A 17172-nucleotide genomic window follows, 5' to 3' on the forward strand; every position below is an offset into this window, starting at 1 on the left:
CCAGTGCAAAATGATCTGGTAAATGAAAAGCACCAGAGATGGGTAATCCCTGGATTACCAAAATATATCTTTAAAAGGAGGGCATAAATGGTTGTCTTAACCTGGCACTGAAAAGATGATGAGGTTGGTGCCAGGCAGGTTGCAGTGGAGAAGACATCCCATAGAATGGGCACCACCACTGCAAAAACTGTCCCTCTTGCTGCCACCCTCCGAGTCTCCTTCAGAGCTGGCACTTGGAGAAAGGCCTTTTATGCTAAGCATAGTATATCAGTGAACCATGGCTGGGAGAGATGGTCCCACACTGTGTAAAATTTTATACATAAGAACATAAGAAAAGCCATGCTGGATCAGACCAAAGGTCCACCTAGTCCACCTTGAGAATCCCTCAAGCAGGATGGGTGTGAGACCTCTGCCTGCCCAAGTTCCTCAGTAACTGGTGTATGTAGGCATGCCACCTCGAGGAAAGGAGGTAGCAGCCAGCAAGGCTAGTAGCCACTGATAGCCTCCTCCCTCATGAATCTGGCCAATCCAGGGATCCCCAACTGGGAGACAGACCAGTCCATTGCCTGTTAGGAACTGGACCACACAGCAGGAGGTGAGCAGTGCATGAGCAGGTGAAGCTTCATCTGTGTTGCAGCCGCTCCCCAGTGCTAGCATCACCGCCTCAGCTCCACCTCAGATAATCAGGCATTAGATTTTCATAAGAGTACTAACCCTACTGTAAACTGCACATGTGAGAGATCTAGGTTGCACGCTCCTTATGAGAATCTAATGCCTGACGATGAAGTGGAGCTGAAGCGGTGATGCTAGCACTGAGGAATGGCTTCAAATATAGATTATCATTAGCAGAAAGGTTTGACTGCACAGAGACCATAATGAATCAATTGCTTGCATACTCATATCAAAACCATATCAGTGAGTGGGAAGTGACAATTAAGCTATGTCTCATTGCAGGAAAACAAGCTCAGGACTGCCACTGAATAAATGTAATGTGCTTGAATCATCCTGAAACCATTCTCCCCCCACCCCGCCCAATCTGTGGAAAAATTGTCTTTCATGAAACCAGTCCCTGGTGCCAAAAAGGTTGGATACCCTGGTCCAATACCCTTCTGTTCCATTCAGGCTGGTGACCATCACCATTACCCATGGCAGTGAATCCCATTTTAACTATATGTCAAACCATACTAAAAGTTAAAACTAGGGTTTTATTACTAGTTATTTCCAGTTATTCCTAAAGAGAATGATGTGACATTTCCCATTCAGGGAAGAGATACCAAAGGAACAACGGATAAAGTTGAAGGAAAAGTCAGTTGAGATTTCTTTCTGAATGTAGTAACATAGAAACATAGAAACGGAGCGAGTCAGAAGGGGTCTCCCGGGCCATCTAGTCTGTCCCCCAGCTCCAGCCAGCTCCGCTCATGACATGCCCAACATGTGCATGTCCAGCCTGTCTTTGAATACCTTCACCGATGGGGCGTCAACCACCTCCCGTGGAAGCCCATTCCATACCCTCGGGGTCCTAACTGTCAGGAAGTGCTTCTTGGCATCTAAATGGAACCTTGGTTCCCTGAGCTTTGCTCTGTTGGAGTGTGTCCTGCCTTCCTCTGCAGGGGAGAACAGTTCTCTACCCATCTCTGTGTGACATCCCCTCACATACCTGTATGTCGCCAACATATCCCCTCTGAGTCTCCTCTTTTCCAAAGTAGGTGCAAGGGAGCTGACACTAAGAAAGTGGGAAGATGTTTGTGGATTTTTCTGAGGAAAAAACTTTAGTTTGAACATACATAGTATTTTTCTTTATTGTTTGGATGCAGGGGAGGAAGAGCTACTTTTGACCTCTTCGACTCAACTGCACATAATTCTGATAGTGTCTAGGTCCCTGCAAAAGCTATCAAAAGGCAAAGTAAATCAACCCAATGGATAAGGTGGGACTATTTTAGAAATTATAGCCTGTTACCAATTCTGCTTGGCCCGGAGAAGGAGCTGGGTCAGGTTACCACCTACCTTATTATAAACTAATAGGAAAGAAAATTATTCAAGCAGCAAGATGCAGGAAATAGATGGTATTTGGTACCACTGGATTCCCATTTATGATTCCATCCTCTCCTTTGTAAGGAAAAGGCTTTTTTTAAACTAACATAATTTTTTATTTTGCTGTTTTCATTTGGAAATATGTGCAAAGAAAAGAATCAGGAATCAAAGTAGGAAGAAGAAATAAGCAAATCTGGACCAAAGAATGTGTAGTCCCATAGATCTGTTTAGAAGTAGTGTGATAGAGGAAATGGTCTTGTATGATTGAAAAAATGCTGCAGGTTAATATACAGACAGAATTCCAAACCTATTTTGAAAGTACAGAGTTGGAACTGTATGTCTGTAGGTCAGTAACGAAATAGCATTACTGTGCTTTGATTAGTTGAAACAATTTCATTCAGTGTAATAGAATGAGAGTTCTCCAGCCCTCCCTTTCTTATTTCATGGCACATATCACTTTGCCAAAAAATGTGTATGCTGGTGATCCCTCCACCCTTTTCTGGCACATGAGCTACACATACAGTGCACTGGTCCTGGGACATCACTGCTCCTACACTTTTGGATTTCATAGATAGAAAGCTAAAGTAGGATTATCATTAGCATTGGCTATGAAAATGTATGTAATATGAGGTGTTAGAAATTAAAGGAAAGTACATGTGGTTAATTGAATCTTTCAACTGTGGTTACCAGTATCATCCTAGGTCATGTTCCTTGACCAGTTCTAGTGTGGGTTGGAGTGATATCATCACATAACTTGCTACATCTTATTCATGAGAGCAAGGAGAGTGTTGTGCTTTTCATTTGCTTTTACAACCAGGCTGTTTGCCTGATTTTTATTCATATCCCTATTACATGTTACTGTAGACTCTTCTTGATCTGCTGTGTACCATTATATATAGTCACTCATTTTCTCTACAGTACTCTGTCTTATACTGCTAAGGCTGTGACACTTGGGTGTAAGTCTAACATTAACGCAAAAGGACTTACTTCTGAGTAAGCATGCATGATTGGGCACATAAAGCTTCTGATTTAAAATCACACTGAGTTACTCATTTTGCTTAAAAGCAGATGGCTTTTTGGTTTGTTTTATTTGGTTGAAGATACTTCAGAGAAATATAAATGTCCAATAACAGCAAAGTTGTAACTGAATGTTATCAGTTGTAGTATGTGGTCCACAACTTGTCATCATGCCTGGGTCATATGTGACATTATGTGTGTGGTGGAGGGAAGGGGAACAAACCTATTCCTCTGTCACATGAAGACTTTTACTAGCTTGGTAAATATTGGAATCCTATGGGTATGTGTTATAACTTTAGTATTCATATGTATAAATTTGTATTAATATATCTAGAGACTGCATGTGGCTGTTGTGAGGCTGACGCTCCTTCCCAATGAAAGCAATCACTCCAGTTGATACCACAAACGCCTTTATTCTACACAGTATTACAATTACAGTCACATAGGCTAAGAAGTTGTCATCTCATTGTAAATATGTTCAACTTACACTGGGTTTATGAACCCTTTGGGGAGGTCCTTCCAAAGGTGGGGCGCTAAGACCCCTTTCCCTGCATCGCTCAATCAATCTCCATTCTAGCTGTCCCAATCTGGGCGTGTGCCTGCAAGAATGAGTATCCTCAAAAGTTCCTTCCCCGTTATCTCCTAAGTTCCCACATCCCATATCAGCAACTTGTGAAACTGTTTCCCCATCAACACCCAAATTGGTTTCTTGATCCTCTGTTTTGATTTCTCCCTGAATCTCCTTATCTAGTTTATTCTCATTCCCATCGTCTGTGCAGCTGGGGAGTACAGATTGTTCTGCTGGCACCAGAAATAGCTCTTCATCAACACTCTGGTTCTCATGGGAAGTTTCCTCCTCTTGTGCATGCGTCCAGGACTGTTCTGAGTCCGTGCACATGACAGTGGCCCCTTTTAGTGTCAACCCTTGGAACTCATAGTACAATTCATACTAACAACATTTTGTAAAGTCTCCTTCAGAATTTCTCCCAACAGTGATGGGAAAAGTTCTTGGTAATTTTTTTAAAGGATCATCAGAACTTTGCCTTTTGTAAAAGAACCTAACTTTGTAGTCTTTGCAGAGGTTGTGGCACCATACTTGTTCTTCTATACACATAGCTTGCAATGCTGCCTTTCCTTTATAGTAAGCAGAAATAACTTAATGTGAATGTGCAATTCAGGAAGGGAAACAGTGTTTGAAAGGTAAATGTTGCACATCAAGGACCTGGGGATTTCTTCCAGAAAATTTTGTAGAGAATAGGGGAATTTCCTGTTTGATGTAGCTTTCCTTTAAGACCTTGTTGAATGGTGTGATATTTTTCTTATCTACCAGCATATCTTTTAGAGCTAATGATAAAAAAATATCTAGTATATGGAGGCTTCAGAAGGCAATTTTTGGGTCCATTGATGGAAATCAGGATTTAATCTATTTAAATAAAAGAAACATTTTGTCCTAATCTTTGGTGTCTAACTCACCTTCCATTGGCAGTCTCTTGCAATGTGTGAGGCTTGTTCTTGGAACTTTCCTGATAATTACTAAATTAACATTTCTTCCTACTTGAAAATTGCAAGAGTGAACTCACTGGGTGAATAGGCATAAGATTGGGCTGTGAATTTATAAAAGGATTCCAGTGTCTTTAATTGCAATGTAGAAGCTCCACCTGCTGGAATTTTGTCTTCCCCCATGAAAAGTGAAATGAGAACTCAGTACTGAATTTTACAAACCTGTGTCTGGACCATTGTAAGGGATTTCTTTTTTTGTGGCAATTGCTGGTGTGTTCAGAGGCCTGGGACACTGAAATAAGAATGTGATTCAGACTAAGTTCAGTAGATGTAGTTTCATAGTTCATTCTCTAAATAGTGTCATAAATGGGCTAGTCTTACTCCTTCCTGAACTTCCTTGCTTTATCTGTCTACTATATTTCCTTGGATAGCTTAATCTGTGATGAACCAATGTGATTCTTATATAAGGAAATGACTGTGTAGATGAAGAAGTGGATCTGCCACAAATGTTACAGTCTCCATTGTAACTCTTAGGCTGTCTCAGTTTGTTTCTAGATGTTAGTGTCTTAGTGCTCCAGTGCCTTCTGCCTGCTAGTGATTCCATCTTTTTTTCCATCTTTATTTTTTTCCTACTGAGAAAAAAAGATGGGAAAAGCGGTCAGAAAGAACAGAAGGGCTACAAATGGAATATAACATAATTTAAAAATGAATAAATCAGTGCAACTGCATAATAAATGCCTCATCTGGAAGCATCCCTACTTTGTTTTTTGTTTTTTAGACATCTATCCTGCCTTACCGCCAAAGCCTCAAAATGCCTAATAATAATAAATATAACAATACAAATGCAAAACCCCAAAGCAAATTCCCAACTGAAAACTAAAATAAAATAAAAGAACCATGTCTCAGTTCTAATATTTATTTACCAGCAAGAGTTTTTGCATGATGGAAGAATGGCTACTTCCTCCTTACAATCATGAATATGATGAGTGCGGATGAGTGTTCTAAGTTGATGTCCAATTGTGCAGATGCGATATTTGCATCAATATCCTCCCTCAAAAAAAGAAGAGAGATCATAGGGATTCTCCAGTTGGGTACCTGTATGGAATGCTGAAGTTGTACATAAAATTAACTTGGTGGGTAACAGCATCTTTTCGTACACTATGTGGAGACAGTCACCAGCTTTGTAAATGTTTGAACTGGACTCATGCATCAGTGGTTAGGTGTTGCTATATTAATGTGGAAAGAAAGTAGCAATGAGAAGCAAGATCTGTGCTTCCTCTCCCCTTCTACCCCAGAGTGCAGTGTAACAGCCTTTATTTGCTGTTTGTCCTTGTTTATTACATTTCTATCCTGACATTTTTTCTTTATGAGGAACTCAAGATGGATTACATAATTATCCTCCTCCTCTCAATTTTATTCTCACAACCCTTTTTTATGAATGACTGTATTCCCACCAGTACTTCTACCCTATTTTTTTTACTTAGTGTTTTAATTATAGAAACAATTTTAATCTGCATTAAAATCATTGCACCATCAACTGTGATAGTACAGCTTTCTACTGTCACACATGCACAACTCTGAACACTGTAAGATTAGCTGATGTAGTGGTAAACACCCCTGCTCCCAGACTATGCTAGCACACCCAGCATTGTTCATGCTTATCTCCTATTCATTAAAAAGGAAAGCCATCAAGTAAGAACAATACTGTTGCAGCAGTAAAAGGATACATGTTACTTAATAATTGAGCACTTTCATGAATATTGTAATTGATGTGGAATGAACTCATTCTACTCCTGATACTGTAATGTCCAGGGGTGTTATATTTCTGAGTTAAGGGAGACAGACCTATTATTTGGCACTTGTTTATTTTCATCACGTGAGATCAAGTCTGACAAGAAGTTAATTCTGCATTTATTAGTATAGGTAATACCGTCTCAGTAGTAGCAGATTCTCTGAGTTGATTAAAAAAAAACCTGCTATCAACTGCAGATCATCTCATAACACCAGAGATGGCAAGGTCTTCAGAAATGTAATAATGATGTTTTTTTGTTAAATTCACACTGCCATTTTTAAAAGAGTGCATTATTTTGATAGTTTACTGTATACAAAATGCATATTTTACTGAAAACATGCTGACTGAGGGGTTAAGTGCACAACAGTACAGCTTAAGCTGTCTATCCGCAGGCTGATATCCACAGTTGCACAGCCCATGGCACTCCAAGTAACCACCTACAGAGTGTCAGTTAATGTGGTAGCAGTAAAGAAGAACCTGGGCTAGGATGGGAATACCAGGCCCATGATATTTGTACTGCTCACCACAGTATTCTTTCTTCTTATTTTGAATGACATGTTATAGATAGATGGTGTCTGGATGAGCTGGCATGTATGGGGTTGTAGATGTCATTTAATTTTTACTTTAAAAATGGTCTTTGTCTACCACAAAATTATGCTTATTCCCAAGTAAATGAGCAGTATTCTAATAGGACATGAGCAGTAACATTTATCCTCAGAAAACCCATCACATCAGCTAACACTATTGGCATTGTAGTAGAGGCCCTTTATGTTAGTGCAACATAATTTATGTTAGCACTGATGCTTAACTGAATATTGCCCATTGTATTTTGTCCCTACATAAACAAATCCTATTTAATTCCTGAAGTCATGATAATGCTGTGATTTAAGTGAATTTAATGTGCAAAACTGTACATACTCTGTATTTCTTTTTCAGTAGGGTTGGAGTACATTTTTGTACTGTTTTATCATATCAGGTATGGAGAATCTGTTGAAAAGAATGGAATGGTAGTGAATAGTTGTGTGAAAAAGAAAAATGTTAGTTGTGCGCTTGACAACTCAAGTAATACATAGCAATTTGGTAAGACTGTTAATTCCCTTAAAATTATCTAGCTGCGGCACTACAGCTATGGTAAGGGAAGGAGTTACAGAGCAAGTACTCTGAGTATTAAAGAAAAATGCCCCTTGACTTGCTTTGTAATGCATTTGACGAATACCAAATATTGCTACTATATATCAGAAAATAGTTTCCTTAATCTGTGAGCCTGTCTAGGTTCTCCTACAGGTTTGTCAGTCCTGCCTTTCCACTCCTTTACCTGCCCCCAAAATCTGGTAGGTAGTGGTAGCTGCAGAGACAAGGGTCACTATCTGCAAGGCCTTCGATCCTTCCTGGCACCGAGAACTCTGAATTGTAGCATTTTAGCTACCAGAGATCTAGGGAATGGTATTTTCCAGGTCATGCAAATGTGCACTAGGAATGACAGAGAACCCAGAAATTTTACGTCACAGATCTCTGCTCCTCTGACAGTGCATGAAAAAGCAGTCCAGCTAGTTGGGGCATGTTGAGACTTGTAACCCCTTTTCTGTCTAAATTTGTACAGTGCTGCAACCTAATTCAATCAATTGGCCACATAGCTTTCTTACCCATGTTTATTGAAGAGCCCAGTGCATGGGAGTCTGCTCCCTTCACTAGTCAGGAGGGTAAAGGGTAAGTAACTGCTGGAAAGTAAACTCATTGCCCTCTTCCAGTAGAATAAATAAAGAAACTTGATATAATTCAAAATCTGTAATTGATATAGGTGGGTTTGTTCACCTGAAAAAACTAGGGAAAAGGCAAACTCCATGCTAGGCAACATTAAGAATGGAATAGAAAACAGAACTACTGAAATCTTATTCTCCTTATATCAACCCTTGGTATGACTGCACTTGGTATCGAATATTGTGTTCCATTCTGGTTACCCTACCTGAAAAAGGAAATTATTGAAGAAGGGCAACAAAAATAATCAGGGGGCTATAACAACTGGGACTGTTCGCTTAGAGAAAGGGGGAGTAAGACAGGAAAGATGTGTTTAAATACTGCATGGTATGGAGAAAGTGGAGAGGAAAACAGTTTTTGGTCTCTGCTGTAACACTCAAACCTGGGGTCATCCCATAAAGCTGATTGGTGTGAGGTTAAGGACAGGCAAAAGGAAGTACTTCTTTACGCAATGTATAGTTAAATTGTGGGATTTTCTGCTATGGGAAGTGGCCACCAATTTGGATGGTTTTAAAAGGGGCTTGGACAGTTTCATGAGGGAGGAGGCTATCAGTGGCTACTAACCTTGCTGGCTGTGTGCTGCCCCTTTTACCTGAGGTGGCACACCTACATACACCAGTTACTGGTAGAAGTCTTGGAAAGGACAATGTCTCACACCCATCCTGCTTGAGAGATCCTGTGAACAGCTGGTTTGCCATCATGTGTATGGAGTGCTGGACGAGATGGACTCGGCCTGATCCAGCATGGCTTTTCTTATGTTCTTATCAGTTTTACCCTAACTGTTGTACTTACAAAATACTTGCTGGATTGCATATTGCCAGTGGAGGGCAGACTTGCTAGACTGATAAATAAAAACTTTTTTTATTCAGTACTGAACAAAATGTGTAGTTGCTTTTACAGGAGTACTTGGGCAATAATTGTATATCATTCTTAGCAACACTCAAATAATTATTTCATTCTTTCTTGTGCTGAATTCTTTCAGTCACTTGCTTTTATGATTTTTTTTACCTTAATGATTATTTATCTAACATAGGGAACTAAACAATGGTATCCCTGAGAGGATTCTTATTCTAGTGTGCTCTTATCAGTACACTAATTAAACTTATGTACTCATCTACAAATGTTTTTCCTTTGGGAAGTACAACTAAGAAAGCATTACTGGATTTACAATCAAATTATTCCATAATTTGAGGCTAACTACTCTTGGGACTTTACCTAGCCATATTATGATGCCCATAGACAGGAAAAATGTTCTGCCTTTTCTGTTTTCTTTCCTGCTTTGCTCACTTGTATACTGAATAGCTAGTTAGAATGGGAAGGCGTGTATATGAGATGTCAGCCAGTTTCAGAGAGGAAGAATTCTGGATAGCTTAGACTCTGTGTTTTTCTGACTTTACTGTTTTCTAGCTTTGCCAAGATGACCTATTGGATAGATAAAAGATGTTATCAGTAGACTTCTTAAGCTAAATGTTTATTACATTCTAGACTCGAAGAGTTGCATATGCATACTTACAATTTATCCAGTTCAGTTAGACTTTTATACGGTAATAGCATCCAAGTATTTGTTATGTTGAGAAAGTAAACCTGTGTGGATGTAAATGGTGGTGTCAAGTAGCAATTCATGGATTAATTATGTCTGGACAGGGCAATTGTCTTGATCCAGGGAGTAGTTGGATACTTTGAGTGTAGATGTAATAACCCATGAATTATGGGATTGTGCTCTGTCCGTGCACCACTTCTGGTTTCCTGGAACAATCTCTGAATGTAGCATTTATAGGTTGTTTCTAGATATACAGGGCATGTGAGGTTCTTTATGGTTCTTAAACAACCCTAAATTAACCCAGGAACAAACCTCTGTTGGATACAAACTAGGTCTGTGGTTTGGGTAACAAAATAGTTGCACTGTTTAAAATACAATTAGCTGAGCTATTTTATTCTTACTTGAATGTTTTAAATATTTTGCTATTTTCTTCTGCAGGAAATTACACCAACAGTTTGAAATGTATAAAGAACAGGTGAAAAAGATGGGAGAAGAATCACAGCAACAGCAGGAGCAGAAGGGTGATGCTCCAACCTGTGGTATCTGCCACAAAACAAAATTTGCTGATGGCTGTGGCCATAATTGTTCATATTGCCAAACTAAATTCTGCGCACGTTGTGGAGGAAGAGTGTCTTTACGCTCAAACAAGGTAAGATACATGTCTACAGTGAGTATACCTGAACTTTCATTCTGCTGTTGGTTAATGTTATCACTTTATACCTGGTCTCTGAGGTCAACATGAGATCGTGTTACCATAATTGCAGATTGGTAAAATGGTAGAACTAGTGCATAGCTTTTCTAAATCCCAGTCGCAGCCTTTATCTAGCCATAGATTGTATTGCTGGTCTTTCTTTGTTAATAAACTGACAATTTCAGGTCAGCTATTCCACCCATGAGTTTGAAGATTGAAGGTTTTAAAAATTACATGGACAAGTAAGCAATCTAGTAATTTTTCGTAATTTCAATGGACTTATGTGCATGTCTGGATTAAGCATTCAAAAGACCAAAGCGCATGTGGTCATCTGGGCAAAATACCTTGGAGAAACTACATCATGACCTGGTTTGTACCACGTGACAACCCGTCATGGATAAATGATTGCCTAGCTTTGAATTGGAGAGGGTGAGAGATGGGAAAATGCATCCATTGGTATAGGGACAAGATCTTCACTTAGCAATGTAGTCTTCTGGCATTTAAGTACTGTGCTGACAGCATGCCCCTACCTTTTCAACGTGTCCCTGTTTCTTTATGTAATCCAAAAAGGGGAGATAGTAATTCCCTTCCCCCCTCCATTCCCATGAGCAGTTATTGTTAGGAATTTGGGAGAACATTTGGGGGAACTGAGAAAATATGCAAAAATAATGAAAATTAATGGAGAGAAAAATTGTATGCCTGAATTAACTGTTTTGTTAGTGCAGGTGAGCAAATTTCCCCTCCATTTACTACCGAGCTGTAAAAGATATAAAATCCCCTTTTATTAATCTTCATATTAAAGTTGCCTATATTTCTGCATTTTTTCAGAACTGTAAGTGAATCATGGTAACCACAGTGGTAAGTGCTCCAAAAAAGAACCCTGGAAAATGGGGAGGGAAGCAGCTGCAGATTTAGGGAAGCGTTGAAAATATGGAGAACATTATGAACAATTAAAAGCCAGATGATTATATTGCTAAGTGGGAGCACTTCCTTTGGTTGCACTTCCTTTGCATTCTCCTTTCTTTACAATTGATAACCCGGCAATCAATCTCTGGCAACTGTGTGCAAATTAACCCAATGTATGTAGTCTTGTCAATCTGTTTGCTTCTGCAGTTTAGTGCTCCCTTTGGCAGCAGAAGCAGACAAGGCAACACTTCTCATTTTGGACAGCAGAAAGCATGTGCCTCAGCACTTGTGAATAATTGATGACAACTACTACTGCATTAAGAACACAATTGCACAATTTGTAGAGGGTGGACCCCACCCCCAGTGACCACAACTGCATGTTTTTGAAAAACAGCAGCAAGCAAAAGTTTTCAGAAATCAAACCAGGGGGAAGGTAACAAGATGTTTTTGGCATGAGGGACACTGGGATACTGGTTGTAGGACTGAGGAAGGAGTAGAACAAGGTGTGTTAAGACTACATGAGAGCCAATGTGGTGTGGCAACTAGAGTGTCAGACTGGGGGATTGGGAGATCCAGGTTCCCGTCTCTACTCAGCCATGAAGCTCCCTGGCTGACTGTGGGTTGGTCACTCACTCCCAGCCTAAGCTACCTGTCGGGGTTGTTATTGTGAGGATAAAATGGAGCTCTGCAAGCCTACTTGGGATCCTCAAAGGAGGGAAAAGGAGGATAAAAATGCAATGTAAGAACAACATCAGCAGGCATACTATGAGTTGTTCCAAGAACAATCCAGACTGCATAGTTTATTTGCAGAATGGCTTAGTGTGATGTGTAAACTTGCCTGTTTTGTTAAAGTAATGTTTGAATCCTGTGTTTGGGATTCCTCATGCCTCTTTCTTTTTACAAATAGCAGGGCCATGGTGTGAAGGAAAAAGGTTTGTCCATCCATTTGCAGTTTTTCCTGTTTTTGATGAAAATTGCCCTGATGCTGCTATTTGCACACAGAACTATCATCTCCTTAACATAAAAATAAACCCTTATCTAATTTTCTAGATTTCTAATGCCAGTCACAATGTTCAGAGGCAGATTCATATTTTTCATATATTGTAGAATAAGGGAAAATTCTCATCTGATAAACTGTGTATTCAGCATTTTACACACAGGCAATCAGATGGACACGCACTCATGCAACCAAGTTTACAAATTATATACAGTTCCATGTTTGTGCAATATTTCATAGGTGGTACTAAGGGTATAAGAAGAGTTGTGCTAGATCAAACCAATAGTCAATTTGTTCCTGCATTCCATTTGCACAGGGGTAAACCAGTTGCCCACAGGATCTCATAAGCAAGATACAAGTGCAATAGGACCCTCCTGTCCAGGTTCCGCAGCAACTGATATACACAGGCATACTGCCTCTGATATTGAAGGCAGCATATAACCATCAGGACTAGGATACATTGATAGCTTTCTCCATAAATTTGTTCATTACTCTTTTAAATCCATCCAAATTGTTGGCCATCACTACACCATGTGGAGGTGAATTCCATATTAACCATGCATCTTTCTTTCATCTGTCCTGCGTCTCTCACTGATCAGGTTCATGGGATCTAGTATTATGGGGGAGGAAGAAAATTGTATCCCTATCCTTCTTCTCCATACACCTCTATCATGCCTCCCCTTATTGATTTACATGGTTTACAAAATCCCAGTTGTTGCAATCTTTCCTCATATGGGAGCTGCTTCCATCCCCTTGATTACTTCAGTTGCCCTTTTCTGAACTTTTTCTACTCTACAAGATCCTTTTTTAGGTGTGGTGACCAGAACACAATATTCTAAGTGCAGTCATACCACATAGTTGCATAAAGGGAATACAATCTTGGAAATTTTATTTTCAGTTCCATTCCTAATAGTGCCTAACATGGAATTTGCCTTTTTTTCATAGCATCTGTGTATGGTTGACATGTTCATTGAGCTGTTCACCAGAACCCCAATATCCTGTTCTTGATCAGTTCCCACAAGCTCAGATCCCTTTAGCTTATAGAAGATGGGATTTTTTTATCCCAACCTACATTACTTGACTCCAACTTATGTTGAACCACATTTGCCATGTTGATGCTCATTTATCTAGTTTGGAGAGATCCCTTTGGAGATCCTCACAATCCTCTTTGGTTTTATCCACCCTACATAGTTTGGTGTCATCAGCCAACTTGATCACTTCATAACTCACTCCTAATATTGTATCATAATAGGTTGAAAAGGATTGGTCCTAGTATAAATTCCTATGAGACTCCACTGCATAAGTTCCTCCATCATGAGAAATTTCTTTTTTGTGGTCTCTGTGCATCATTCATATGGGCTTTGTGCACATGTGTGGAACCCTCTTATTCTAGGACTGCTAAATTTGCCCAGGAATCTTTGATGAGGAACCTTGTCAGAGACCTTTTGAAAGTTCAACTAAACAATGTTGATAGATCACTCCTGTCCACATGTTTATTGACACTCTCAAACAATTTTAAAAAGGTTAATGAGACAGGACTTACAGAAGTCATGTTCATTCTTTTTCAGCAGGGCTAGCCCCTCTATATAGTTATTATATATTTAATGCTTTCAACCAATTTATCCATGAGTTAACTGGCCTATAGTTTCCTTGATCTCCCTAGATTCCTATTTAAAACTTGGTGTTACATTGGGCATTTTCCAGTCCTTCAGTGCAGAGGCTCTTCTTATGGATATGCTACATCTTTTTCTAATAAGGTCAACAATTTCATATTTGAGTTTTTTTAAAAGCTCTAGGATGGATACCATCTGGGCTCATTGATTTATTAAAATTCAGTTTGCCAATAAAGTTGAGTGTTTCATCTTTTGTCACTATTATCTGTCTTAGTTCTTCAGGCTTCCTTCCTGAAAGTATCAATTCAGGAGCAGATATCTGTCCTGTATCTTCTGCACTAAAGACAGTTGATTAATCTAGCAATCTCCTTATCCTTCTTTAGAACTTGTTTAATTCCATTATCATCCAGTAGTCCAATTGCCCTTTTAGCTGGTTTCCTATTTCTGATACTTTAAAATAAAGTTTATTGTTGGCCTCAATGCTGTTAGCAATATGCTCCTCAAAATGCTTTTGGCTTCTCTTATTGCCCTTCTGTTCTCCCTTTTGTTTTCCATATTTGAGAAAGAATTCCACCTTCTGAAGGACTCCTTCTTTTCTCTAATACTTTCCTTGACATTGTTCATTTACCATGCTGATTACCTCTTGGACTTTGTGCTACCTTTCCTAACTTGTGGTATATACGATCTGGGTCTTGATTTTGAATAATTTTCTTGTCGTTACTATAAAGAAATGGAAGCCTATTGTAGCTTATCAAAATGTCCTGCAACAAATAATAATCATATCACATGAAATTTTAAATTTAGAATAAGGATCTGCAAGTGGGAACAAAATGTTGCAAAATGACGTGTTCATGATCAGGTTTCCAGATACTTCATTCCATTCTCCCTTCTGATTTTTTTCCCTGTGTCCAACAATCAACACATTCAGTCTTCATTGTCCTGTTTTTGGGATTCTTCTTCTCTTAAGGTTTTTCCTAAATATGTTTCATATTTCTGCCAACCTTGGAGTTTCCTCAAACCTACTTACATATTTCTCTCATGCATGGGTGGTGTGATAAGTATGATCATTCTTCACTGAAGACTGATAACAGTGTATACAAACGTGGTCTGCAGTGTATCTCTTGAATTGTCTGAGCCTGTGGCTGAGGGGTTGAAAAACAAAAGGCAGCACTGAATGTCCCTGCTCTAATGGGAGTCCTCATGTACAATATTTTTGAACATTTAACAATTTTGAACAGTTAAATGCAGCCAGTCTGCATGCAAATTAGTAAGCATGGGCTCACAAATGCAAATGAGTGCTTTGTTTGCTTCGGAAGGAAGTCTGAGAGTATACTAAATATGGCTGTGTATTTGCAGCTAATTCTATTCAGTGGCCCTGGGCAGCTGCCAAAGGGAAGTGCCAAAGAGCATCGCCCATTTGGCGCCAGCTCAGGTGCCAGGTCCTTTGGTGGGGGACAGGACAACCCTAGCTTACCCATGGGCTTGCTGCTGCTGAATGCCAGCTTGGCTCAGAATACCATTTCCCTCATCCATAATTTGATTGTTGGTGAAAGGGCTGATCTGAAGGGGGCCTGCATTACAGAGACTTGGATGGCTGTAGCAGGAGGGATTATTTTTTTGCAGGTGTGCCCATCTGGGTACTCAGTGCAGCTCCAGCATTGCCTTGAGGGTTGGGGAGTGTGGGTGGCTGTAATCTATAGGAATACAATCTCCCCCTCTAGGACTTCGTGGTCATCTGTTTCTACCTTGTGCTGGATGCTTGAGAGAGATTATGGATTCTGCTGATGGTAGTTTGCCCACTCTGCTGCTCATCAGACTTCCTGCCTGAGCTGATGGAGGTGGTGAGGACCCTCAAGAAGATGGTTTTGGCAGATCTTAATTTTGCCAAAGCTACTTTATCCAGGGTGACTCAGGACTTCATGCCCACCATGGCAACAATGGGGCCTTATCAACATGTCATTGGCCCAATACATGTAAATGGTCATGCTGTGGACCTGTCTTTTTTGACTGGACAGGAGGATGGTGAGGACTAACATTAACCCTTTTGTTATCATCAAACCACTTCCTTTTTTGGTTTGGGCTTTTGGCCTCTTTTTCCCTATGCAAGAGTGGGGGACTTATTGGAATGGTCTGCCCCTGGAAGCTAATGGGTCCTGACATTTTACACAGGACTCTGGGGGATTTTCCAGCTGATATGGCTGGTGTTCCTGTTGGAGCCCAGGTTGCTGTGTAGAATGCAGAAATGGCCAAAGCGGTTGACATGATCTTACCCAAGTGCCCTGTTCTCTTGAGCAGACCCCATACAGCTCCTTGGTATACACCTGAGCTGAGGACAATGAAGCAGGAGGGGAGTCAGCTAGAGTGCAGGTGGAAAAAAACCCTCATGCTGAATCCAACTGAACATGGGTTGGAGCCCACTATTAAGCCTATTACGTGGTGGTGAGGGCGGCAAGAGGTCATTTTTTTTCACCTGCATTGCATCTTCTCAGTGCCATCCAGTGGAGCTTTTCTGAGTGGTTCATGGCCTTTTATAATCCAGGTCAGAGAAAGAAACCGTGGAACCCTTATTATCTTGCTGTGATGAATTTCCACAACATTCTGAGGATAAAGTTTCTCTGATTTGTCATGAGTTGTACTCCACATTCAATACAGTTCCTTTAACAGAGGCATCCAGAGGCCCCCCCCTCCCACTAAATTTTTTTTGTATTTCTGCAAGCCCTCGGGTACACCAAAGGCTGTTGATACCTCTCTCTTGTTTGCGAATTTTACTGTTGTGGTTGCATAAGGAGAGGTGCTTATTGAAAATCATCTAAAATGATGCATTTTGTGACTCTCTGGATTTGAGTGTGGGAAGCGGTAAAAGAATTATTGGAAAATCCAATAGCATTTGAAAGAAGGAAAGCCAACAGCTTTCTCATTCAAATAATCTCTCCTGAATTTATAGATTACCACCAATTAATTTCACATTAAAATGATCCAGATTTTCTTCCAAAATTTATTTACAATCACACCCATTAATTAATCATTACCTACCTAAATTGTGATTTGTTACAGGGTGATATAGTAATATTTTAGATAAATAAAATGATAAAGTAAATAATGCAATCCTAATAAATATGGCACACATAATAATTCTCTTTGAGTGACAGGAGGCTAGTGAGTAGTCTTCAATTTTTTCATTTTTAAAACTTACTTAAATGCAATGGAAGCTGGCAGCTGTGCTGCCATATAGTCACTGCCTCCTGGGTACCTCACAAACTAAAGCCTCAGATGCTGTCAAGAAAGGAAATAACATTTGTTTCCTTCCACATACATTGTACATAACAAAGG

General features: G+C 39.8%; 1 protein-coding gene across 1 annotated transcript in view; it reads left to right on the plus strand.

Annotated features, from left to right (window-relative positions):
* RIMS2 (regulating synaptic membrane exocytosis 2) overlaps positions 1 to 17172 on the plus strand; it is a 367376-nt gene that overhangs the window by 41904 nt on the left and 308300 nt on the right. The window contains exon 2 of the mRNA XM_044421755.1: positions 10074 to 10284. Coding sequence (XP_044277690.1) covers positions 10074 to 10284 — 211 coding nt within the window. The remainder of the gene's footprint in view (positions 1 to 10073; positions 10285 to 17172) is intronic.

This window comes from Varanus komodoensis, unplaced genomic scaffold, assembly GCF_004798865.1.
Source record: "Varanus komodoensis strain SLA01 unplaced genomic scaffold, ASM479886v1 scaffold12, whole genome shotgun sequence".
Classification (NCBI taxonomy): domain Eukaryota; kingdom Metazoa; phylum Chordata; class Lepidosauria; order Squamata; family Varanidae; genus Varanus; species Varanus komodoensis.